At 39.5% G+C, this 25,594-nt stretch overlaps 1 protein-coding gene across 1 annotated transcript in view; it reads right to left on the bottom strand.

The window, feature by feature from the left end:
- The window catches only part of sema6bb (sema domain, transmembrane domain (TM), and cytoplasmic domain, (semaphorin) 6Bb), a 484,419-nt gene that overhangs the window by 230,437 nt on the left and 228,388 nt on the right, over nucleotides 1–25,594 (bottom strand). The window contains exons 4-5 of the mRNA XM_061977961.1: nucleotides 12,950–13,080; nucleotides 2,338–2,452 (exon numbers count right to left, since the gene is read on the bottom strand). Of these exons, the coding sequence (XP_061833945.1) occupies nucleotides 2,338–2,452; nucleotides 12,950–13,080 (246 nt within the window). The remainder of the gene's footprint in view (nucleotides 1–2,337; nucleotides 2,453–12,949; nucleotides 13,081–25,594) is intronic.

Here is a 25,594-nt window from a genome sequence, read left to right as displayed (position 1 = left end):
GAATATACTTATTTGAAGGTATTTTGGGGTTCATTGAGGTTAGCTAATTTTACTTGTTTTGGAAAGTCTTGACAAGCCGAATTTTCTTGTTCTATTGGCAGATAATTTTGCTTAATTCAAATAAAATACCCCTAATTTTTGTATTTTTTTCTTCTTGTTTTTGAACACTGACTTTTTGCAGTGTAGCTCGGTTGGTAGAGTGGCCGTGCCAGCAACTTGAGGGTTCCAGGTTCGATCCCCGCTTCCGCCATCCTAGTCACTGCAGTTGTGTCCTTTGGCAAGACGCTTTACCCACCTGCTCCCAGTGCCACCCACACTGCTTTAAATGTAACTTAGATATTGGGTTTCACTATGTAAAGCGCTTTGAGTCACTAGAGAAAAAGCGCTATATAAATACAATTCACTTCACTTCCATGTTTGCATCGATAGTTTATATGTTAATGCTAACGAATGGTTTGTCCTTGAATTATTACCTTTTGAAATTGTTCAATACATTGTCACTAGAGATGTCCGATAATATCGGAGTGCCGATATTATCGGAGTGCCCATATTATCGGCCGATAAATGCTTTAAAAAGTAATATCGGAAATTATCGGTATCGGTTTCAAAAAGTAAAATGTATGACTTTTTAAAACGCCGCTGTGTACACGGACGTAGGGAGAAGTACAGAGCGCCAATAAACCTTAAAGGCACTGCCTTTGCGTGCCGGCCCAATCACATAATATCTACGGCTTTTCACACACTCAAGTGAATGCAATGCATACTTGGTCAACAGACATACAGGTCACACTGAGGGTGGCCGTATAAACAACTTTAACACTGTTACAAATATGCGCCACACTGTGAACCCACACCAAACAAGAATGACAAACACATTTCGGGAGACCATCCGCACCGTAACACAACACAAACACAACATAACAAATACCCAGAACCCCTTGCAACACTAACTCTTCCGGGACGCTACAATACACACCCAACCCCCCCCCCCCCAACCCCGCCCACCTCAACCTTCTCATGCTCTCTCAGAGAGCATGTCCCAAATTCCAAGCTGCTGTTTTGAGGCATGTTAAAAAAAATAATGCACTTTGTGACTTCAATAATAAATATGGCAGTGCCATGTTGGCATTTTTTTTCCATCACTTGAGTTGATTTATTTTGGAAAACCTTGTTACATTGTTTAATGCATCCAGCGGGGCATCACAACAAATTTAGGCATAATAATGTGTTAATTCCACAACTGTATATATCGGTATCGGTTGATATCGGACTCGGTAATTAAGACTTGGACAATATCGGAATATCGGCAAAAAAGCCATTATCCGACATCTCTAATTGTCAAATTTTTTTTGTTTTTAATATATAATATTTAGTGATGCTCCTGTGGTAAACGTGTAATGTCAATGTTATGTGCATTTATAAAAAAAGAGAAGAAAGGTCATTAGAAAAATCCCTGTTTTTTTTCAACTACTTTTCCTAAAGGTGCATGGAGGGTACAAAGTATTTTATTCAATTACTCAATTAATGAAAAATTAAAGAATAGATTACTCAATGACTAGAATAGCCCTAGATCGGGAGTCGGCAACCTGCGGCTCTAGAGCCGCATGCGGCTCTTTAGCGCCGCCCTAGTGGCTCTCTGGAGCTTTTTCAAAAATGTATGAAAAATGGAAAAAGATGAGGGGGAAAAAAATATTTTTTGTTTTAGTATGTTTTCTGTAGGAGGACAAACATGACACAAACCTCCCTAATTGTTATAAATCACACTGTTTATATTAAACATGCTTCACTGATTCGAGTATTTGCGAGCGCCGTTTTGTCCTACTAATTTTGGCGGTCCTTGAACTCACCTTAGTTTGTTTACATATATAACTTTCTCCGACTTCCTAGGACGTGTTTTATCCTTTTTCTGGCTCATTTTGTCCACCAAACTTTTAACTTTGTGCATGACAGCACAAAGGTGAGTTTTGTCGAGGTTATTGACATGTGTGGAGTGCTAATCAGACATATTTGGTCACTGCATGACTGCAAGGTAATCGATGCTAACATGCTATTTAGGCTAGCGATATGTACATATTGCATCATTATGCCTCATTTATAGCTACATTTGAGGTCATTTAGTTTCCTTTAAGTCCTCTTAATTCAATTTATATCTCATGACACACTATCTGTATGTAATATGGCTTTTAATTTTGTGCGGCTCCAGACAAATGTGTTTTTGCATTTTTGGTCCAATATGGCTCTTTCAACATTTTGAGTTGCCGACCCCTGCCCTAGATGCAACTTTGTGGGGTCAAACAGCGTATTTCATCTGAACTAAATACTACAAATGCACAGTACCTGGCTCCAATGTACAGCGTTCGGTTGACTTGGAGGACCCTCTGGATGTGGAGAGGCTCTTGTCTCAGCCACGTGCGGTGAGGTCGGCCAAGAAACACCGGATAGCGCCTCGACACTGTTACGAGATGGAAAACACACACACATATAATTACTGATCCCAACATTCATTCTTGGCAAGTTTATGTCGAGACGCATCCCATTTTTGAGACACTGGTGTCATCTTTAATTGCCTCTTTCACACAGAGATCCTGCAAACGTGCTGCACAAGAGCCGTAAAACCCTTTTACACAGAACTCCAAAGTCTAGTATCACGTCTTGTCATCACCGTGCAACATTCTGTATGTGATAAAAGACATTGTCACTGTGTGAAAGTACACATAGTTGAGTCCACATCCCGCTTTGCTGGGTTTTGTGTAAAAGGTAAACAACTTTGCACCCAGGATCCGGCATTGCGGCAATCCCGTAATCCTGGCTTCATTACGGCTTACCAAAGTCCATCTATCCATCCATCCATTTTCTACCGCGTGTCCCTCTCGGGGTCACAAGGGTGCTGGAGCCTATCCCAGCTGCACTCAGACGGGGTACACCCTGGACAAGTCGCCACCTCATCGCAGGGCCAACACAGATAGACAGACAACATTCACACTCACATTCACACACTAGGGCCCATTTAGTGACCTATCCCCAGGTCTTTTTTTACCAAAGTCGTACCAAAACATTTTGACCGATTTTTGAGCGCTGTGTCTAATGTTCTATATTTTCAATGACACATCAAAGTTTTGGTGTTGCTTGCTTACGGGTACTTGCTAGCGTCATTTATTGAACAGGCGTCAACCTGCAGTCCACACGTATCTCTCATAGTCATGTATAGCAAGAGTATTGACACCTCAGTTTCAGAGTTGGTCCTAAACATGGCGCCCAGTAGTCTCGTGAAGAACTTTTGACCAATCATTTAAGCCAGGGGTGTCAAACGTACGGTCGATCCGGCCCGCGAACAGGTTTTATCTGACCCGCGGGATGAGTTTGCTTGGTATAAAAATCCATCCATCCATTTTCTATCGCTTGTCCCGTTGGGGGTCGCGGGGGGTACTGGAGCCTATCTCAGCTGCACTCAGGCGGGGTACCCCCTGGACAAGTCGCCACCTCATCACAGGGCCAACACAGATAGACAGACAACATTCACACTCACATTCACACACTCGGGCCAATTTAGTGTTGCCGATCAACCTATCCCCAGGTCTTTTTTTTACCAAAGTCGTACCAAAACATTTTGACAGATTTTTGAGCGTAGTCTCTATTGTTCTATATTTTCAATGATACATCAAAATTTTGGTGTTGCTTGCTTACGGATACTTGCTAGCGTCATTTATTGAACAGGTGTCAACCTGCAGTCCACACGTATCTCTCAGGGTCATGTATAGAAAGAGTATGGACAATGCAGTATAAGAGTTAGTCCTGAACATGGCGCCTTGTAGTCTCGTGTAGGGCTTTTGACCAATCATCATCAGTCAGGGGTGTCAAACGTACGACCCGGTACGACAGGGTTTTATCCGGCCCGCTTGAAACTCATTCAAGCGTATTTCAATAACAGAGTAACGTACCTTGCAAAAATGAGTATAGTGTGTTATACTATATATATATATATATATATATATATATATATATATATATATATATATATACATACAGTTGTGCTCATAAGTTTACATACCCTGGGAGAATTTATGATTTCTTGGCCATTCTTCAGAGAATATGAATGATAAGACAAAAACCTTTCTTCCACTCATGCTTAATGGTAGTGTGAAGCTATTTATTGGCAAACAACTGTGTTTACTCTTTTTAAATCAAAATGACAAAAGAAAGTACCCAAATGACCCTGATCAAAAGTTTACATACCCCAGTGACTTTGACCTGATAACATGCACAAAAGTTGACACAAACAGGTTTGAATGGCTAATCAAGGTTCCAATCCTCACCTGTGACCTGTTTGTTTGTAATTAATGTGTGTGTATAAAAGGTCAGTGAGTTTCTGGGCTTCTGACAGACCATTGCATCTTCCATCCAGTGCTGTACAGATGTTTCTGGATTTTGAGTCATGGGGAAAGAAAAAGAATTGTCAAAGGATCTGCGAGAAAAGGTAATTGAACTGTATAAAACAGGAAAGGGGTATAAAAAGATATCCAAGGAATTGAGAATGCCAATCAGCAGTGTTCAAACGCTGATTAAGAAGAAGAAAATGAGGGATTCAGGTAGACCAGCAAAGATTTCAGCCACAATTGCCAGGAAAATTGTTCGAGATGGAAAGAAGAATCCACAAATAACTTCGGCTGAAATACAGGACTCTCTGAAAAATTGTGGAGTGGCTGTTTCAAGATGCACAGTAAGGAGGCACTTGAAGAAAAATGGTGCTGCATGTTCGAGTCGCCAGAAGAAAGCCATCACTCCAAATGACTTTGTTCCAAAAGTTTTGAGGCTTGTCTCTGTGCTGTTTGCCGCAGTGTGAGCGGGATACTTTGTGACATTTGCGCAGAATCCAGAAACATCTGTGCAGCACTGGATGAAAGATGCAATGGTCTGTCAGAAGCCCAGAAACTCACTGACCTTTTATACACACATATTAATTACAAACAAACATGTCACAGGTGAGGATTGGAACCTTGATTAGCCATTCAAACCTGTTTGTGTCAACTTTTGTGCATGTTATCAGGTCAAAGTCACTGGGGTTTGTAAACTTTTGATCAGGGACATTTGGGTATTTGGGTAAAGAGTAAACACAGTTGTTTGCCAATTAATAGCTTCACACAACCATTAAGCATGAGTGGAAGAAAGGTTTTTGTGTTATCATTCATATTCTCTAAAGAATGGCCAATAAATCAAATTCTCCCAGGGTATGTCAACTTATGAGCACAACGGTATCTACAGGTAAACTTGCATAGCCTTTAGAGCAGGTGTGTCAAACGTACCCCCCACGGGATGAGTTTTCTAAGTATAAAAATGAGTCGAATTTTTGAATGAAAGAAACCGCTGTAGTAAATGTGTCCAGTAGATGTCACAATAGCAATTCTTTGTATCTTTGTAGATGATGCTACATATGTAAAAAAAACACAAAAAAAAAACACATGATGTTAGTGCACCAGTCGAGGAAAATGAGCAAACTACGTAAATAACATCCTGTAATTTGATTTTGATATATTTTTTTATCTTGATAGATTGAAAATGAACACCAATGAGTTGACTGATGAACATTATCACATCATTTATTCAGAAAGTATAAATAACAACAAATAAAGATAGAATACTATTTACCGCAACATGTAAGTGTAAACAAAAAAACAACAACATTATGATTTGTACATTTTCAGAATGTGCTTGTTCTATTTTTAAACAAAGAAAACAATCTGAAGTTGTCTTTATTTTTAAGTTATCGTGCCGTGATTTCACCGGTCCGGCCCACTTGGGAGTAGATGTTTCTCCATGTGGCCCCCCATCTAAAATGAGTTTGACACCCCTGCTTTAGAGTAATCTGTGTAAAGCTTGTATAGCAGTACAGACTTACTATTCACTGTGTGTCCCCCATACTAATTATATGATTTTACTTGTAATTGTATTGAATTGTGGACCCCAAGAAGACTAGTGGGTCGTTGAGGCAACCAGCTAATGGGGATCCTTAATAAAAATCAAAAATCAAATCATACATTCATTTATCTGATGATACTTGTAAGAAACGTACTTTATTTTTCGCCACAGAGGCGAGGATTAGTGATTTAGAAGTAGCCAAATGTGTCCACTAGATGTCGCAATAGCAATTCTTTGTATCTTTGTAGATGATGCTATATATGTAAAAAAAAATAAACCACATGATAAACCAGTCGAGGAAAATGATCAAACTACATAAATACAATCCTGTAATTTGATTTTGATATTATTTTTGTATCTTGATAGATTGAAAATTAACACCAGTGAGTTGATTGATGAATATTATCACATCATTTATTCAGAAAGTATAAATAACGACCAATAAAGATAGAATACTATTAACCGCAACATGTAAGTGTAAACAAAAAAACAACAACATTATGATTTGTACATTTTCAGAATGTGCTTGTTCTATTTTTAAACAAAGAAAACAATCTGAAGTCGTCTTTATTTTTAAGTTATCGTGCCGTGATTTTACTGGTCCGGCCCACTTGGGAGTAGATTTTACTCCATGTGGCCCCCGTTCTAAAATGAGTTTGACACACCTGGTTTAAGCGATTGTCTGGCCATACTCTCTCTGATTGGTCAATAGCCCCTCACGTGAGTACAGGGCGCCATGTTTCGGACCAACTCTGAAACCGAGTTATCTCTTATGTGACTGCCATCTACTGGTCACACTTATTAAAACATGGACCAAATAAGATTGCTTTGAGGTCTGTAGGCACAACCAGAATGAATACTTACATTAGGCACTCTGTGGATTTTTGAGGAAATGAAAGGATTTCAAGTGCGGCGTATGGTCAGAAAAATACGGTAAATGGCACCAATCAGTCAGGGCATTTGCAGGCACGTGACACAAAAACAACAATAGCAGAGCACAATAATGTTATACCAATCGTGACTTAAATAGCCTGCTCAGTGGCCTTGTGGTTAGAGTGTCCGCCCTGAGATCGGGAGGTCGTGAGTTCAAACCCCGGCCGAGTCGTACCAAAGACTATAAAAATGGGACCCTGCTTGACGCTCAGCATCAAGGGTTGGAATTGGGGGTTAAATCACCAAAATGATTCACCGCGGCTGCTCACTGCTCCCCTCAATGGGTCAAATGCAGAGATGAATTTCACCACACTTAGTGTGTGTGTGTGACTATCAGTGGTACTTTAACTTTAAATACTTCTTCAGCGAAGTGCCCTTTCATTGCAGCACTTTAGAGTCCAATTGTAAACCCGACTATTCGTTGACAAAGGGTAATCAAAAGTCGCCAACTACTGGTCCGTGATTCATATTACAAAGTTTTCAGTTGTTTTTGCAGGCCCTTCAAGAATTTTTTTTTTACTAATTCATGGTCGTGAAAACATACCCACATGTCCGACTGTTCAATCTCCTCCCATCAGTACGTCTTTATAGCCCACATCCATCCGACTTCCTCTCCGACGTCTATTTTTAGTCGTCAGTGCTCGTTTCCTATCCTAATTTCTTTCATTCATATTAATCCATCCTGATCTGATACCAGTCATCCTTCTTCTTCCTGTCTAAACTTCTCACACCACCAGCAGTCCGTCATGTTTGGTGCGCTTAAAGGAAACTCTGGTGTGTTTGCTCTGCAAGTACAGCTCATTTGGTCAAGTGTGAAGGTGATAATGCACAAAACACTCTTCTTGGTATGGTTTGGTTCCGCTGAGCTCAAACGTGAACACAAAACGGACCAAAGAAATGGAGCCGTTTTAAGAAGGAAGAAAATTAGGGATGTGCCAATCAATCGGCCAACAATCAGTGTTGGGCGATTTTTGTGAAAAAGTATTAATACCTTTCAATGCATTATTTTATGGCAAATAAACTGCAATTCAGAGTGTCTTAAGTACTATTATCACCGGAGGACAAACTGAAGATGTTACACACAACATTAGCTATTCAACTCAGAAGAATATTAAGGCCATATTTTCATTTCATAACATGGATGGATGCACAACAAACAAAGTCATTAATATTTTTTACATTGTTTTGTTCCACTAAACCAGGGGTGTCAAACTCGTTTTCATTGAGGGCCACATCGCAGTTATGGTTGCCCTCAGAGGGCCGCATTAAACAATGAGTAAAATATGAATATACCGCATTTTTCGGAGTATAAGTCGCACCGGAGTATAAGTCGCACCTGCCGAAAATGCATGATAAAGAAGGAAAAAAAACATATATAAGTCGCATTTTTGGGGAAATGTATTTGATAAAAGCCAACACCAAAAATAGACATTTGAAAGGCAATTTAAAATAAATAAAGAATAGTGAACAACAGGCTGAATAAAAAAAAGTGTACGTTATATGAGGCATAAATAACCAACTGAGAACGTGCCTGGTATGTTAACGTAACATATTATGGTAAGAGTCATTCAAATAACTATAACATATAGAACATGCTATACGTTTACCAAACAATCTGTCACTCCTAATCGCTAAATCCCATGAAATCTTATACGTCTAGTCTCTTACGTGAATGAGCTAAATAATATTATTTGATATTTTACGGTCATTTGTTAATAATTTCACACATAAGTCGCTCCTGAGTATAAGTCGCACCCCCGGCCAAACTATGAAAAAAAAGTGCGACTTATAGTCCGAAAAATACGGTACATGTACATATATATAATACATTATTTTTTTACATAAGCTGCAAAAAAAATCTTAAATTTGTACTTTAAAAACTGGCAGCTCAGTCACCAGAATTTTACAGTAAAAGCAGTGTTGTTGTTTTTTAAAGCATATAAAAAAAATTGAACAAATGGAATGGAATGGAAAAACAATATCACAGAGCTGCCAAGTTTTTTTGTTTTTTTTTACCATAAAGTCTTGTTGTTTTAATGTTTTTTTTGTTAGTTTTTTAATGTTTTAGTGTCTTACTGTATATGGAAAAAAAACATTACCAAAGTTGATTTTACGGTAAAAAAACTCAAGTCGACAGACTTTAACCGTAAAATCTATTGTCAATTTTACAGTCTACAATTTGATTGATAATTTGTTTTGAAATCATAAGTCAGCAGATATTTAAGTACAGTATTTATCTTTATTTGACCAAAAAATGGTTTTGGAATACATGATAATATAATATTTTGATGTTGATAATATTGCATTTTAAAAGATATGCAACTGCATGCAGTACATGATTTTTAATGTCAAAAGGGAAATAAATAAGAAAAAGAATAGGAATAAAAACAAATTAAGCATTTTATTAACGCATATTATTTCTAGGGTTTCGCGGGCCACATAAAATTGTGGCGGGCCAGATTTGGCCCCCGGGTCTTGAGTTTGACAACTGTGCACTAAACTAATCCACTTGATTGACATGCATATTTCCAAACATTCAATATTACTGGATTTTAAAAATCTCAGTTAATGTATTTTATTGTACTTATATATGTATTTAATTGTAGGTTATATGATAATTATGTTATCGGTTTTAAATGTTGTTTGGTAGATTTTTCCCAGGTGCTTTATACATAATTTTAAAAATATTGTTCTCTCCCATCATTTAATGTCAAGTTGAACTATTTAAATCAGGGATTCTCAAACTGGAATACGTGTACCACTTTTGGTACACCGGCGCCATCTAGTGGTACGCCAAAGCATCACTTGGTAAAAGTGTTATTGTTTTAATTTATTATATTCAAACTGTGTATAATGTTCCATCCATGCATCCATTTTCTACCGCTTGTCCCTCTCGGGGTCGCGGGGGTTGCTGGAGCCTATGCCAGCTGCATTCATAAACCATGAAACCAAAATGTCTGTCTGCTACTGTCAACCAAATATCTGCTTATGCGAGATTTTGATGGGTATTTGTAATGTTACAGTGACCAAAAATAGGAAATATACCTTTTAAACAAAACCTCTGCCTTGCTTTTAATGAATACTTAAGCCTACTACGCTACCGCATTTTTATGGTAGTACTTGGGGAGCCAAGTGTTTTCTGAGGTGCTACTTGGAGAAAAAAAGGTTTGAGAACCACTGGTTTAAATAACCTTAGTGTGGTTCTCTTAGCTCGGGGGTCAGCAACCCGCGGCTCTTTAGTGCCGCCCTAGTGGCTCCCTGGAGCATTTTTTAAAAAGGATTGGAAATGGAAAAAGATGGGGGAAAACAGGTTTTTGTTTTAGCATGTTTTTTGTTTGAGGACAAACATGACACAAACCTTCCCAATTGTTAGAAAGCCCACTGTTGAATATGTTTGTGTGTATGCTTCACTGATGAGAGTATTTGGTGAACATCGCTTCGTCCTACTAATTTCGGCGGTTCTTCAACTCACCCTAGTGTGGACTGTGACGCAACAGTTTGTTTACATGTAAAATCTTCCACTCTGTCTTTGTCTCATTTTGTCCACCAAATGTTTTATGCTGTGCGTGAATGCGTTCATACTAACATGCTATTTAGGCCAGCTGTGTGTACATATTGCATCATTATGCCTCATTTGTAGGTATATTTGAGCTCATTTAATATCCTTTAATTGTATCCTCTTTGTATATAATTTAGGTTTGCATGTCTCATGACACATTATCTGTATGTAATATTGGCTGCATTTCTGATAGTTGTTTTTGTGCCATGTTGTTCCAGACCACAGCAAACATTACCTAGCTTGCCAAAGATTGTATTAAATCCATCAGAAGAAGACAGCCTGCCGTTTACTTTAACTTGGACACACATCTATACCTTTGGTCATTAAAGGGGAACATTATCACCAGACCTATGTAAGCATCAATATATACCTTGATGTTGCAGAAAAAAGACCATATATTTTTTTAACCGATTTCCGAACTCTAATTGGGTGAATTTTGGCGAATTAAACGCCTTTCTATTATTCGCTCTCGGAGCGATGACGTCACAACGTGGCGTCACATCGGGAAGCAATCCGCCATTTTCTCAAACACATTACAAACACCGAATCAAATCAGCTCTGTTATTTTCCGTTTTTTCGACTGTTTTCCGTACCTTGGAGACATCATGCCTTGTCGGTGTGTTGTCGGAGGGTGTAACAACACGAACAGGGACGGATTCAAGTTGCACCAGTGGCCCAAAGATGCGAAAGTAGCAAGAAATTGGACGAAATTTCTTCAAAAAACGAGGGTGTGGGGAAAGCCGACAAAAATGGTCAGTCATTTGTTCCGCACACTTTACCGACGAAAGCTATGCTACGACAGAGATGGCAAGAATGTGTGGATATCCTGCGACACTCAAAGCAGATGCATTTCCAACGATAAAGTCAAAGAAATCTGCCGCCAGACCCCCATTGAATCTGCCGGAGTGTGTGAGCAATTCAGGGACAAAGGACCTCGGTAGCACGGCAAGCAATGGCGGCAGTCTGTTCCCGCAGACGAGCGAGCTAAACCCCCTGGATGTCTTGGCTCACACCGTCCCTTATGCCACCGAAGATGATCAAGAGAAGAATATCGACCCTATCTTCCCTGGCCTGCTGACATCAACTCCAAAACTGGACAGATCAGCTTTCAGGAAAAGAGAGCGGATGAGGGTATGTCTACAGAATATATTAATTGATGAAAACTTTATTCATTACTTGCGGTTTTACGTAAATTATTATACATAAACTGTGTTCACCAATAATTTAGCTTAAAAACATTACAACACTTAAAAAAAAAAACACATACCAATCGTTGGTTAGAAGGCGATCGCCGAATTCGTCCTCGCTTTCTCCCGTGTCGCTGGCTGTCGTGCCGTTTTCGTCGGTTTCGCTTGCATACGGTTCAAACCGATATGGCTCAATAGCTTCAGTTTCTTCTTCAATTTCGCTTAAGCCGCTGAAATCTGAGTCTGAATCCGAGCTAATGTCGCTACCCTGCTGTTCTATCCGCCATTTTTGTTTGTATTGGCATCACTATGTGACGTCACAGGAAAATGGACGGGTGTATATAACGATGGCTAAAATCAGGCACTTTGAAGCTTTTTTTAGGGATATTCCGTGATGGGTAAAATTTTGAAAAAAACTTCGAAAAATAAAATAAGCCACTGGGAACTGATTTTTAATGGTTTTAACCCTTCTGAAATTGTGATAATGTTCCCCTTTAAAAGCCAGTAATTTCCAGGAGTTATCTCACCTTCTGAGTAGCCTCTGATTTACTAATGGTTTAAATGTTGTAAAAATGTGTAGAATAGATATTGAATTTCAACATTTCTGCCAACGAAGATTTGCTTCAGCCTGCGACACAGTCATTTTGATAGTAGGCTAATATAGCTATTTTAGACACTTACGTCATGTGTTGCCTTCATTATAACACTTATACGGCTTTTCCTTTTTATACGGCTTTTCCTTTTTTGCGGCTCCAGACAGATTAGTTTTTTGTATTTTTGGTCCAATATGGCTCTTTCAACGTTTCGGGTTGCCGACCCCTGGCTTAGCTCAGATGGACCAAGACAAATCTCTCGAGCGGTCTCGGTCCTCTTGTGTGGTGCACCAGACTAAAGGAAGCATACGAGCAGAGAAAACACAGTGGAGTTCCTTGTAAGAGAACCAGACATGACAAGTGTGAATGCCCCCTTTAAGTAGTAAAAGACTGCTCGCTATTGAAACATTAAGACGGCTGCCCAGCCATCGGTCAATATTATTGATCCACAATCAATCATGGTATGTCCTGCTAAGATGATCCGGAGACTCAAAGTCTGAGAGTGTGAAAGAGGCTGCATCTCCAGAGAGCCTCTCAGAAAGTGTGTGGGAAAAGTTGTAAATGCAATTCCTACACCTTCTCCTCATTCCCGACCCTCGTCGGCACATGTCTGACCTCCACAGCCCAGACATGCGACCAACCCCCTGGACCTCCCAATTCAACACCGTATGTGTGAGGGTGCGAGCCACAGGCACCTCGCATATCGGGACCTGGGTGAAAAGAGCGAGAGGCGCTCAGGAGGGTGTGAGAGAAAGAGGCCATACCTTCAGCGGGGATGAAGTTGAGCGGGCCGGGTTCCTCTGGGAACGCCGAGCAGGCCGCTTGGAGGAGCCAGCACAGCAGGAGGAAGAGGAAGGGCGGGGCCGCTGTTGCCATGGCAACAAAATAGCAGAGTCTGTGCAAAGACAAAGAAGGGGAAAGAAATTAAGAATGCGACGCAGAAACTCATTCAAGCGTATGTCAATAACAGAGTAAAGTACCTTGCAAAAGTGAGTATAGTGTGTTATACTATATATACATACATATATACAGGTAATCTTGCATAGCCTTTAGAGCAGGTGTGTCAAACGTACGGCCCGTTTGCTAAGTATAAAAATGAGCCGAAATTTTTTTGAATGAAAGAAACTGCTGTACTAAATGTGTCCACTAGATGTCTCAATAGCAATTCTTTGTAGATGATGCTACATATGTAAAACAAATAAACCACATGATAAACCAGGCGAGGAAAATTTGCAAACTACATAAATACCATCCTGTAATTTGATTTCGATATTATTTTTGTGTCTTGATAGATGGAAAATTAACACTAGCGAGTTGACTGATGAACATTATCACATCATTTATTCATAAAGTATAAAAAATAGAGATGTCCGATAATATCGGCCGATAAATGCTTTAAAATGTAATATCGGAAATTATCGGTATCGGTTTCAAAAAGTAAAATTAATGACTTTTTACCGGTAAAACACGGACGTAGGGAGCAGTACAGAGCAGTTGCGTCGTCCAGTCAGCAGCCCCTTCCCTACGCCCCCTCCCCCTCCCACACACAACACAGGAGTTGACGACTGCAGCATGAGAGGTTTACTGGCGACGCTTGATGACCTCATCAAACCGCCGCGAGCGGAGCATAACAACAACAACAAGAGTGTGTTGTTGCCGGTGCTGTAGCCGTGGCTAACAAGCGAGCTCGCTCGGTGACTGACTCACGACACCATGTCTATGGTTTGGGATTATTTTAAAGTGTCTCTGACGGATAAAAAAAACTGGCAATTTGCAATGACTGCAAAAAGTTGGTTTTGCGAGGATGAACCAAGACGTCTTCCTTTAAAGTGGAACATTATCACCAGACCTATGTAAGCGTCAATATATACCTTGATGTTGCAGAAAAAAGACCATATATTTTTTAACCGATTTCCGAACTCTAAATGGGTGAATTTTGGCGAATTAAACGCCTTTCTAATATTCGCTCTCGGAGCGATGACATCACAACGTGACGTCACATCGGGAAGCAATCCGCCATTTTCTCAAACACCGAGTCAAATCAGCTCTGTTATTTTCCGTTTTTTCGACTGTTTTCCGTACCTTGGAGACATCATGCCTCGTCGGTGTGTTGTCGGAGGGTGTAACAACACGAACAGGGACGGATTCAAGTTGCACCAGTGGCCCAAAGATGCGAAAGTGGCAAGAAATTGGACGTTTGTTCCGCACACTTTACCGACGAAAGCTATGCTACGACAGAGATGGCAAGAATGTGTGGATATCCTGCGACACTGAAAGCAGATACATTTCCAACGATAAAGTCAAAGAAATCTGCCGCCAGACCCCCATTGAATCTGCCGGAGTGTGTGAGCAATTCAGGGACAAAGGACCTCGGTAGCACGGCAAGCAATGGCGGCAGTTTGTTCCCGCAGACGAGCGAGCTAAACCCCCTATCAACCCTAGCTTCCCTGGCCTGCTGACATCAACTCCAAAACTGGACAGATCAGCTTTCAGGAAAAGATAGCGGATGAGGGTATGTCTACAGAATATATTAATTGATGAAAATTGGGCTGTCTGCACTCTCAAAGTGCATGTTGTTGCCAAATGTATTTCATATGCTGTAAACCTAGTTCATAGTTGTAAGTTTCCTTTAATGCCAAACAAACACATACCAATCGTTGGTTAGAAGGCGATCGCCGAATTCGTCCTCGCTTTCTCCCGTGTCGCTGGCTGTCGTGTCGTTTTCGTCGGTTTCGCTTGCATACGGTTCAAACCGATATGGCTCAATAGCTTCAGTTACTTCTTCAATTTCGTTTTCGCTACCTGCCTCCACACTACAACCATCCGTTTAAATACATTCGTAATCTGTTGAATCGCTTAAGCCGCTGAAATCCGAGTCTGAATCCGAGCTATATATATAGCTTGCTGTTCTTTCCGCCATGTTTGTTTGTGTTGGCATCACTATGTGACGTCACAGGAAAATGGACGGGTGTTTATAACGATGGTTAAAATCAGGCACTTTGAAGCTTTTTTTAGGGATATTGCATGATGGGTAAAATTTTGAAAAAAACTTTGAAAAATATAATAAGCCACTGGGAACTGATTTTTAATGGTTTTAACCATTCTGAAATTGTGATAATGTTCCCCTTTAATACAAGCAATTTGATCTCCCACCTCTTCAAGAATCATAAGAAGATACACGATGAATACAAGCGGAAGATGGATGAAAAGCAAACACTGAAAGCAGCTGGCAGTGAACGGAGCTGCCCTGGCTCAACGCAGCATTTCAGAAGCTCTGGCTGACTGTTAGGCCACTTCAAGCACTCACCACTAGCTTGCAGCACATTTGTGTTACTCCTACAAATACGTTAGAGCTGGGCAGATTGAGCCCAGTTTATAATTTCCTGTTATACCGTATGCCAGGCAGTCTACTAAAGGAGGACTATGTTATTGTTTACTTTATTACTCTAGTATCCTCGGGACTGAAGCTGTGTGCCTTCATTGTTTTTGTAGCTGTTGTTTTGAGGCATGTTTAAAAAAAATTAAAACTAATGCTCTTTGTAAAAGTCAAAGTATAGTATTTCCCATAGTTGTAATGGGTATTAGGATTATCTCAGGGAGAGCATGTCCCAAATTCCAAACTGCTGTTTTGAGACATGTAAAAAAAAGAATGCACTTTGTGACTTCAATAATAAATATGGCAGTGCCATGTTGGCATTTATTTTCCATAACTGGAGTTGATTTGTTTTGGAAAACCTTGTTACATTGTTTAATGCATCCAGCATGGCATCACAACAAAATTAGGCATAATAATGTGTTAATTTCACAACTGTATATATCGGTATCGGTTGATATCGGAATCGGTAAGAAAGAGTTGGACAATATCAGAATATCGGATTTCGGCAAAAAAGCCATTATCGGACATCTCTAATAAAAAAACGACAAATAAAGATAGAATACTATTAACCGCAACATGTAAGTGTAAAAAAACAACAACATTATGATTTGTAAATTTTTTAGAATGTGCTTGTTCTATTTTTAAACAAAGAAAACAATCTGAAGTTGTCTTTATTTTTAAGTTATCGTGCCGTGATTTTACTGGTCCGGCCCACTTGGGAGTAGATTTTTTCTCCATGTGGCCCCCGATCTAAAATGAGTTAGACACACCTGGTTTAGAGTAATCTGTGTAAAGCTTGTATAGCAGTATAGACTTACTATTCACTGTGTTTCCCCCATACATTCATTTATTTGATCATGCTTGTAAGAAACTTACTTTATTTTTCGCCACAGAGGCGAGGATTAGTGATTTAGAAGTACCGTATTTTTCGGACTGTAAGTCGTAGTTTTTTTCATAGTTTGGCCGGGGTTGCGACTTATACTCAGGAGCGACTTATGTGTGAAATTATTAACACATTACCATAAAATATCAAATAATATTATTTAGCTCATTCACGTAAGAGACTAGACGTATAAGATTTCATGGGATTTAGCGATTAGGAGTGACAGATTGTTTGGTAAACGTATAGCATGTTCTATATGTTATAGTTATTTGAATGACTCTTACCATAATATGTTACGTTAACATACCAGGCACGTTCTCAGTTGGTTATTTATGCCTCATATAACGCAGTGTTTTTCAACCTTTTTTGAGCCAAGGCACATTTTTTGCGTTGGAAAAATGCGGCGCCACACCACCAGCAGAAGTCATTAAAAAACGAAACTCAGTTGACAGTAAAAAGTTGTCGCAATTGTTGGATATGACTTTAAAGCATAACCAAGCATGCATCAATATAGCTCTTGTCTCAAAGTAGGTGTACTGTCACATCACACCCTGACTTATTTGGACTTTCTTGCTGTTTTCCTGTGTGTAGTGTTTTACTTCTTGTCTTGCGCTCCTATTTTAATGTCTTTTTCTCTTTTTTTGGTATTTTCCTGTAGCAGTTTAATGTCTTCCTTTGAGCGATAATTACCGCATCTACTTTGTTTTAGCAATCAAGAATATTTCAGTTGTTTTTATCCTTCTTTGTGGGGACATTGTTGATTGTCATGTCATGTTCGGATGTACATTGTGGACGCCGTCCTTGCTCCACAGTAAGTCTTTGCTGTCGTCCAGCATTCTGTTTTTGTTTACTTTGCAGCCAGTTCAGTTTTAGTTTCGTTCTGCATAGCCTTCCCTAAGCTTCAGTGCCTTTTCTTAGGGGCACTCACCTTGTGTTTATTTTTGGTTTAACCATTAGACACCTTTTTACCTGCATGCTGCTTCCCGCTGTTTCCGAGATCTACAAAGCAATTAGCTATCTGCTGCCACCTACTGATATGGAAGAGTATTACACGGTTACTCTGCCGAGCTCTAGACAGCACCGACACTCAACAACAACACATCATTTGCAGACTATAATTACTGGTTTGCAAAAAATATTTTTAACCCAAATAGGTGAAATTAGATAATCTCCCACGGCACACCAGACTGTATCTCACGGCACACTAGTGGTTGAAAAACACTGATATAACGTACACTTATTCAGCCTGTTGTTCACTATTCTTTATTTATTTTAAATTGCCTTTCAAATGTCTATTCTTGGTGTTGGGTTTTATCAAATAAATTTCCCCAAAAAATGCGACTTATACTCCAGTGCGACTTATATATGTTTTTTTCCTTCTTTATTATGCATTTTCGGTTGGTGCGATTTATACCCTGAAAAATACGGTAGCTAAAACACTGCCGACTGCGAATGGACGTAGTATCGAATACGATTCATTAGTATCGTGGTACAACACCAATACCGGTTTACCATACAACCCTAATGTAATCATGTTTAAAGGAGGGTGACTTGGACCTAGTGGTGTAAAATCCAGCAGCAACTTTGTACAGGATATGAAAGAGTCAAACACTTGAATACAAGCAAGCCACCAACGTTGCCAGATCTATTCTCACACAACTTGCGCTAACATCAACGGAATCTTTATTAGTTAAGCCACAACCCTCTAAGGGCTTTGTGCCGGATTGCCTCATTTGTAATGACGGGCCATGTTTGCACGTTATGGAAATAAAAGTGCATTGTCAAGAACTTTGGAGAAAACATCTTGTTCAAATGAAGTCTATGAGTCACCATGTAATATTATTGTGCTTTGAGAATCAAGTGCTTTCCAGTCCGACCTGCCAACATGAAACACTTGAGCTGCCACGCACAATTGAAGCTCCTCGCATTTCAATATCCACGCTTCCATCTCCGCGTGCATTTGACTGCGGTCGCAGATGCCCACTGCATGATACAATGCATAAACAAACACATTGGGAACATATGGCATCCACTATGCACGCCATCCCACTCCGTATCGCTGCCTGTTTCCCAAAGACTCGCTACATCTGTCACTTATTCGAGTTCGTTTTAAGCGGCGCTGCAATTATACTGCCGCAAATTACATTTAGCTGTAAGTACATTAACTGTAATCTGATCCCTCTAAAACCAAACACAAAAAAAACGTTAGAATGTCTGAAAACCACATGTAGTACTTTGTAGCAAAATTTGCCTTTACCTTTAATCATACTTGCCAACCTTGAGACCTCCGATTTCGGGAGGTGGGGGGGGCGTGGTTGGGGGCGTGGTTAAGAGAGGAGGAGTATATTTACAGCTAGAATTCACCAAGTCAAGTATTTCATATATATATATATATATATATATATATATATATATATATATATATATATATATATATATATATATATATATACAAGAAATACTTGACTTTCAGTGAATTCTAGCTATAAATATATATTTATTTTATATATATATATATATATATATATATATAAAATAAATACTTGATTTTCAGTGTTCATTTATTTACACTTATACACACACATAACACTCATCTACTCATTGTTGAGTATTGGCATCACTGTGTGACGTCACAGGAAAATGGACGGGTGTATATAACGATGGTTAAAATCAGGCACTTCGAAGCTTTTTTTTAGGGATATTGCGTGATGGGTAAAATTTTTAAAAAAACTTCGAAAAATAAAATAAGCCACTGGGAACTGATTTTTAATGGTTTTAACCCTTCTGAAATTGTGATAATGTTCCCCTTTAAGGGTTGAATTGTCCATCCTTGTTCTATTCTCTGTCACTATTTTTCTAACCATGCTGAACACCCTCTCTGATGATGCATTGCTGTGTGGCGCGCACAAAAGTGCTTTCATCAAATGCACTAGATGGCAGTATTGTCCTGTTTAAGAGTGTCACAACATTGCTGTTTACGGCAGACGAACTGCTTTACGCTGGACGAAAACATGACTGCTGTTGTTGTGTGTTGTTGCCGCGCTGGGAGGACGTTAATGAAACTGCCTAACAATAAACCCACATAAGAACTCGCCCTCCATCATTCTACAGTTACAATGTGATTGGGCAGGTACGCTGTTTATATTGTGGGACCTGAGTTCGCCTGAATTTTGGGAGATTTTCGGGAGAAAATGTGTCACGGGAGGTTTTCGGGAGAGGCGCTGAATTTCGGGAGTCTCCCGGAAAATCCGGGAGGGTTGGCAAGTATGCCTTTAATCTTACACTGTTTTTTTTTTTAATGATAAACTACATATGTTTATCATGGAGAGAATAGTAAACAGTTGCTACAACAAGCGCTTATTTTAACTGGAAGGGCAAGCAATTAATTGCAATTAATTGCATCCTTAAGCAATTATGCTTAAGGATGAGATAATGTTTCAATTAGTATTCATTGCTGCATTTGACCATACTAACTCACATTTATGCATGCATTCAATTTGTATAATTCGTCATATACACTATATTGCCAAAAGTATTTGGCCAACCCTTCCAAATGATGAGAACCAGGTGTCCCAATCTCTTGGCCCGGCCACAGGTGTATAAAATCAAGCACTTAGGCATGGAGACTGTTTCTACAAACATTTGTGAAAGAATGGGCCGCTCTCAGTGATTTCCAGCGTGGAACTGTCATAGGATGCCACCTGTGCGACAAATCCAGTCGTGAAATTTCCTTGCTCCTAAATATTCCAAAATCAACTGTCGGCTTTATTATAAGAAAATGGAAGAGTTTGGGAACAACAGCAACTCAGCCACGGAGCGGTAGGCCACGTAAACTGACAAGAGAAGGGTCAGCAGATGCTGAAGCGCAAAGAGGTCGCCGACTTTCTGCACAGTCAATTGCTACAAAGCTCCAAACTTCATGTGACCTTCCAATTAGCCCACGTACAGTACGCAGAGAGCTTCATGGAATGGGTTTCTATGGCCGACAGCTGCATCTAAGCCATACATCACCAAGTCCAATGCAAAGTGTGGGATGCAGTGTTGTAAAGCACATCACCACTGGACTCTAGAGCAGTGGAGACGCCTTCTCTGGAGTGATGAATCACGCTTTTCCATCTGGCAATCTGATGGATGAGTCTCGGTTTGGAGGTTGCCAGGAGAACGGTACATTTCGGACTGCATTGTGCTGAGTGTGAAATTTGGTGGAGGAGGAATTATGGTGTGGGATTGTTTTTCAAGAGTTGGGCTTAGCCCCTTAGTTCAAGTGAAATTAACTTTAAATGCTCCAGGATAGCAAAACATTTTGGACAATTCCATGCTCCCAACCTTGTGGGAAAAGTTTGGAGCGGGCTCCTTCCTCTTCCAACATGACTGTGCACCAGTGCACAAAGCAAGGTCCATAAAGACATAGATGACAGAGTGTGGTGGAGATGAACTTGACTGGCCTGCACAGAGTCCTGACCTGAACCCGATAGAACACCTTTGGGATGAATTAGAACGGAGACTGAGAGCCAGGCCTTCTCCACCAACATCACCAATGCGCTTTTGGAAGAATGGTGGAAAATTCCTATAAACACACTCTGCAACCTTGTGGACAGCCTTCCCAGAAGAGTTGAAGCTGTAATAGCTGCAAAAAGTGGACCGACATCATATTGAACCCTGTGGGTTAGGAATCAGAATCAGAATCAGCTTTATTGTCATTACGCAAGGTAACGAGATTGAGGGATGGCACTTCAAGTTCATATGTGAGTCAAGGCAGGCAGCCAAATACTTTTGGCAATACAGTATAATTTGCTGGCAGAAGCATCTTTCACACAGAAATCCTGCAAAATTAGCTGCAAAATTCTGCACTTTTTTGTTCGTGGATTTCACACTGAACACATTGTGTGCACTTTCGCACAGTGCCACACATTTGTCTGACGCGAATGATTGCTTTCAACACAACAGCGAGGGGAATCAATGCTCCAAACAAAAATAATGAATATACAGTAGGTCATATCTGTGAGAATCCTGCATGTGACTGAAGCGTTGAGGAGTGGGACAATCCATACAAGTACCAGGTAAGTAAGTTTCTTACAAGTATCATCCCTGCAGGACGAGGAATAGCTAAACATGCTTCACTACACACCGTAGCTCACCGGCGTCACAATGTAAACAAATGCCAGTGATGGATCTACACCTGACATTTACTGTAATGATACCAAGTACAGGAGCGTATCTAGTCGATACTACTATGATTACATCTTCTTTAGTTTAAAAAAAAAAAAAAATCATATTATGTTTATATACTCAGGAAATATGTCCCTGGACACATGAGGACTTTGAATATGACCAATGTATGATCAAGTAACGACTTGGTATCGGATTGATACCCAAATTTGTGGTATCATCCAAAACTAATGTAAAGTATCAAACAACAGAAGAATAAGTGATTATTACATTTTAACAGAAGTGTAGATAGAACATGTTAAAAGAGAAAGTAAACAGATATTAACAGTAAATTAACAAGTAGATTAATAACTAATTTTGTACCACTTGTCCTTAATAATTTTGACAAAATAGAATGATAAATGACACAATATGTTACTGCATATGTCAGCAGCTAAATTAGGAGCCTTTGTTTTTTTACTTACTAATAAAAGACAAGTTGTCTTGTATGTTCATTACTTTATTTAAGGACTAAATTGCAATAAGAAACATATGTTTAATGTACCATAAGATTTTTTTGTTAAAATAAAGCCAATAAAGCAATTTTTTGTGGTCCCCTTTATTTAGAAAAGTATCGAAAAGTAACGAAAAGTATCGAAATACATGTTGGTACCAGTACCAAAATATCGGTATCGGGACAACACTAGTATGTACTGTTCATCACAGAACAGCAACATGGGAAAACCCCAATAAAAAATGGAGTGTTTTATGTAGTGGTTAACTTCTGGGCGGTCCTGAAACCAAAAGGGCCTGTGTCCAATTTGTTACCCTAACTAACCTGACTAACCAGGATGCTGTTGTGCTGGCAGAGGTTTTACTCTATTGTATCTTAATGGGGGCTGATCAATCCAATCCACTTTATTTATATAGCACATTTAAACAACCAAAATGTTTCCAAAGTGCTGCACAACAATATTAAAAACAATATTCAAATATTATCCTTAGCTCCACCAATGATCAATCAATCAATCAATCAATCTTTATTTATATAGCCCTAAATCACAAGTGTCTCAAAGGGCTGCACAAGCCACAACGACATCCTCGGTACAAAGCCGAGGATTTTTGTTCAGTCAATGACTGAACAAAAAATAAATAAATATAAAAACAATATAAAAATAAATATGATTAAAAACGATTTTAAAGGGCAAAACCAATTAAAACAGTAAATAGAAATCAAAATTTAATAAAACAAACACAGAACAACAGAGGACAGAGGACCACACAACTCACATAGTGTTACAAGTCAAAGAATAAAAGTGGGTCTTAAGATGAGAATGACTAATGACTTATGACTCTTTTAATCAACATTTAAAACATGTCCTTGTGGTGGAGGTCAGTGGTTCTCAAACTTCTTTCCAGTACCACCTCAGAAAAAAACATGGGTCCCCAAGTACCACCATAATGACCAACATTAAAATACAGTAGCATAGTAGGCCTACAAATTCATTAAAAACAAGGCAGAGGTTTTATTTAACAAATATATTTAATATGTGTGGCCACTATAACATTACACACAGTTTAAAAAATGTGTTTGATTTTTTAATCACGTGATTCTTTGGAGCCTGTGTACCACAGTTTGAGAATCCCTGGTTGAGATAATATGGATTGGATATGCTTTAGTATGAATTTTTGTGTACATTTTGCTCCATATTAGTCACATTTATAACCTACTTTCTGGGTATGTCTGCAAAATGTTTATTTGTGGAGGCTTTCCCTGATTGCAAATGAAACCACACCCCACCCTATCCAAAGGTATCAACATGTACACTATTAAATATATTACCTGAAGATAATCATCACTGCTATTAATATCCAGACACGGTCTAAAATGAACTTCATAAACATTAAGTAGATTCACCCGGTCACAACATTAGGTACACTGACCCACTCTTGTGTTATTGTGTGCATGCCAAGATTAGATAAAAATATCACTTTATCTTACCTTTTTTTATGTTTCCTCAAACCGAGTTGTGATGTTGTCATCTTTTTACATCAGAGCTTAGCGGTTATTTCAATTTTGTACAGGTCCATCGTGACAAAACAGTCCCGATGATGACAAATAAATATATTTTATAGACATCAGAGCACGTGGGAGGACAAATAACACTTGAGCTCCAAGCAGCAGTCATTACACTCAGAGGGGGAGGAGCTCTGCTGGCTGCATACTAAATACCCACATTAGTACCTCCGTCAGCAGTGATGTCACTGATTCCCCATTGTTAAAAAAAAAAGAAAACACTACAAAACTGCATGCAAGCCCACGCCCAAATGCATTAACCTTATGATTTGTTGCTTTGGCATTGTTTGACGCGAGTATCCAAAATTGTAACAACATTTATAAGTCAGAAAAGAGGAACTTCATCAAAGATCGTTTTGCACAATCCTGCACAATGGACTTGGACTCGAGCTGTCCTATTCAAGTCTGTGAGAATGAATTAAGGAAATAAAGTTAAAGTTAAAGTGCCAATGATTGTCACACACACACTAGGTGTGGTGAAATGTTGTCCTCTGCATTTGACCCATCTCCTTGTTCACCCCCTGGGAGGTGAGGGGAGCAGTGGGCAGCAGCGTTGGCCGCGCCCGGGAATCATTTGTTGGTGATTTAACCCCCAATTCCAACCCTTGATGCTGAGTACCAAGCAGGGAGGTAATGGGTCCCACTTTTATAGTCTTTGGTATGACTCGGCCGGGGTTTGAACTCACAACCTACCGATCACAGGGCGGACACTCCAACCACAAGGCCACTGAGTAGGCAGTACAAATCTGCTCAGATGTAGGGCTGCACCATACCATTATTTTGTAAATCGATTAATCCATCGATTATTTTATCGATTAATCTGTAGATTTATTTAAAAAAAATGTATCCAACTGTATTTCATTTTTACAAATAAATTCCCCTAAAACAGTGTTTTTCAACCTCTGTGCCGCGAGATATTGTCTGGTGTGCCGTGGGAAATTATGCAACTTCACCTAATTTATCCCAAAAATATTTTTTTTTGCAAATTAATAATTATAATCTGCCAATAATGTGCCGTTGCTTAGTGTCTGTGCTGTGTAGAACTCGGCAGGGTAACCACGTAATACTCCACGTCAGTAGGTGGCAGCATTGCTTTGTAAAAGTCGGAATGTGTCGGGCGAGACGAGGATGGTTTGTTGTGATCCCACTATGCAGAGCACAGCGTGCAGGTAAAAAGGTATGTAATGCTTGAATCCAAAATGAACGAAAAGGAAAGGAAAAGGCTATGCAAAACAAAAGTCAAACTGTACTGGCTACAAAGTAAACAGCGACCGAATGCTGGACGACAGCAAAAACTTACGGCGTCCACAAAGTACATCCGTATGTGACGTGACAATCAACATTGTCCCCACAAAGAAGGGTAGCAACAACGTAAATAGCCTTGCTTGCTAACACAAAGCAAGTGCGCGGAATAGCGCTCAAAGGAAGACATGAAGCTGCTACAGGAAAACACAGACAAAACAGGGAGGGCCACCAAAATAACAGCACTAGACAAGAACTAAAGCACTACACACAGGAAGACACCATCACACTCAAAATAAGGCACGACGACCTGGTGGAGTATCATTTTTTAACGTTTTCTGCTGGTGGTGTGCCCCCGTATTTTTTTTTATGACAAAAATGTGCCTTGCCTCAAAAAAGGTTGAAAAACACTGCCCTAAAATACTCCAACAATTTTCGTGTATGGAGAAACCTTTAAATGCATGTTGTTTGGTAGGGAATACCAAACAAAATTACTATAAGGGGTCATATTATGATTTTTTTGGTACATTTAAAACACTTCCTTGTGGTCTACATTAGTGTTTTTCAGCCACTGTGCTGCAGCACACTAGTGTGCCGTGAGATACAGTGTGGTGTGCTGTGGGAGATTATCTAATTTCACCTATTTGGGGTAAAAAATATTTTTTGCAAACCAGTAATTATAG

The sequence above is a fragment of the Nerophis lumbriciformis genome, linkage group LG18 (assembly GCF_033978685.3).
Source record: "Nerophis lumbriciformis linkage group LG18, RoL_Nlum_v2.1, whole genome shotgun sequence".
Lineage (NCBI taxonomy): Eukaryota > Metazoa > Chordata > Actinopteri > Syngnathiformes > Syngnathidae > Nerophis > Nerophis lumbriciformis.
Note: the sequence above shows the minus strand (reverse complement) of the source record. Positions and strands in the feature narration are given on the sequence as shown.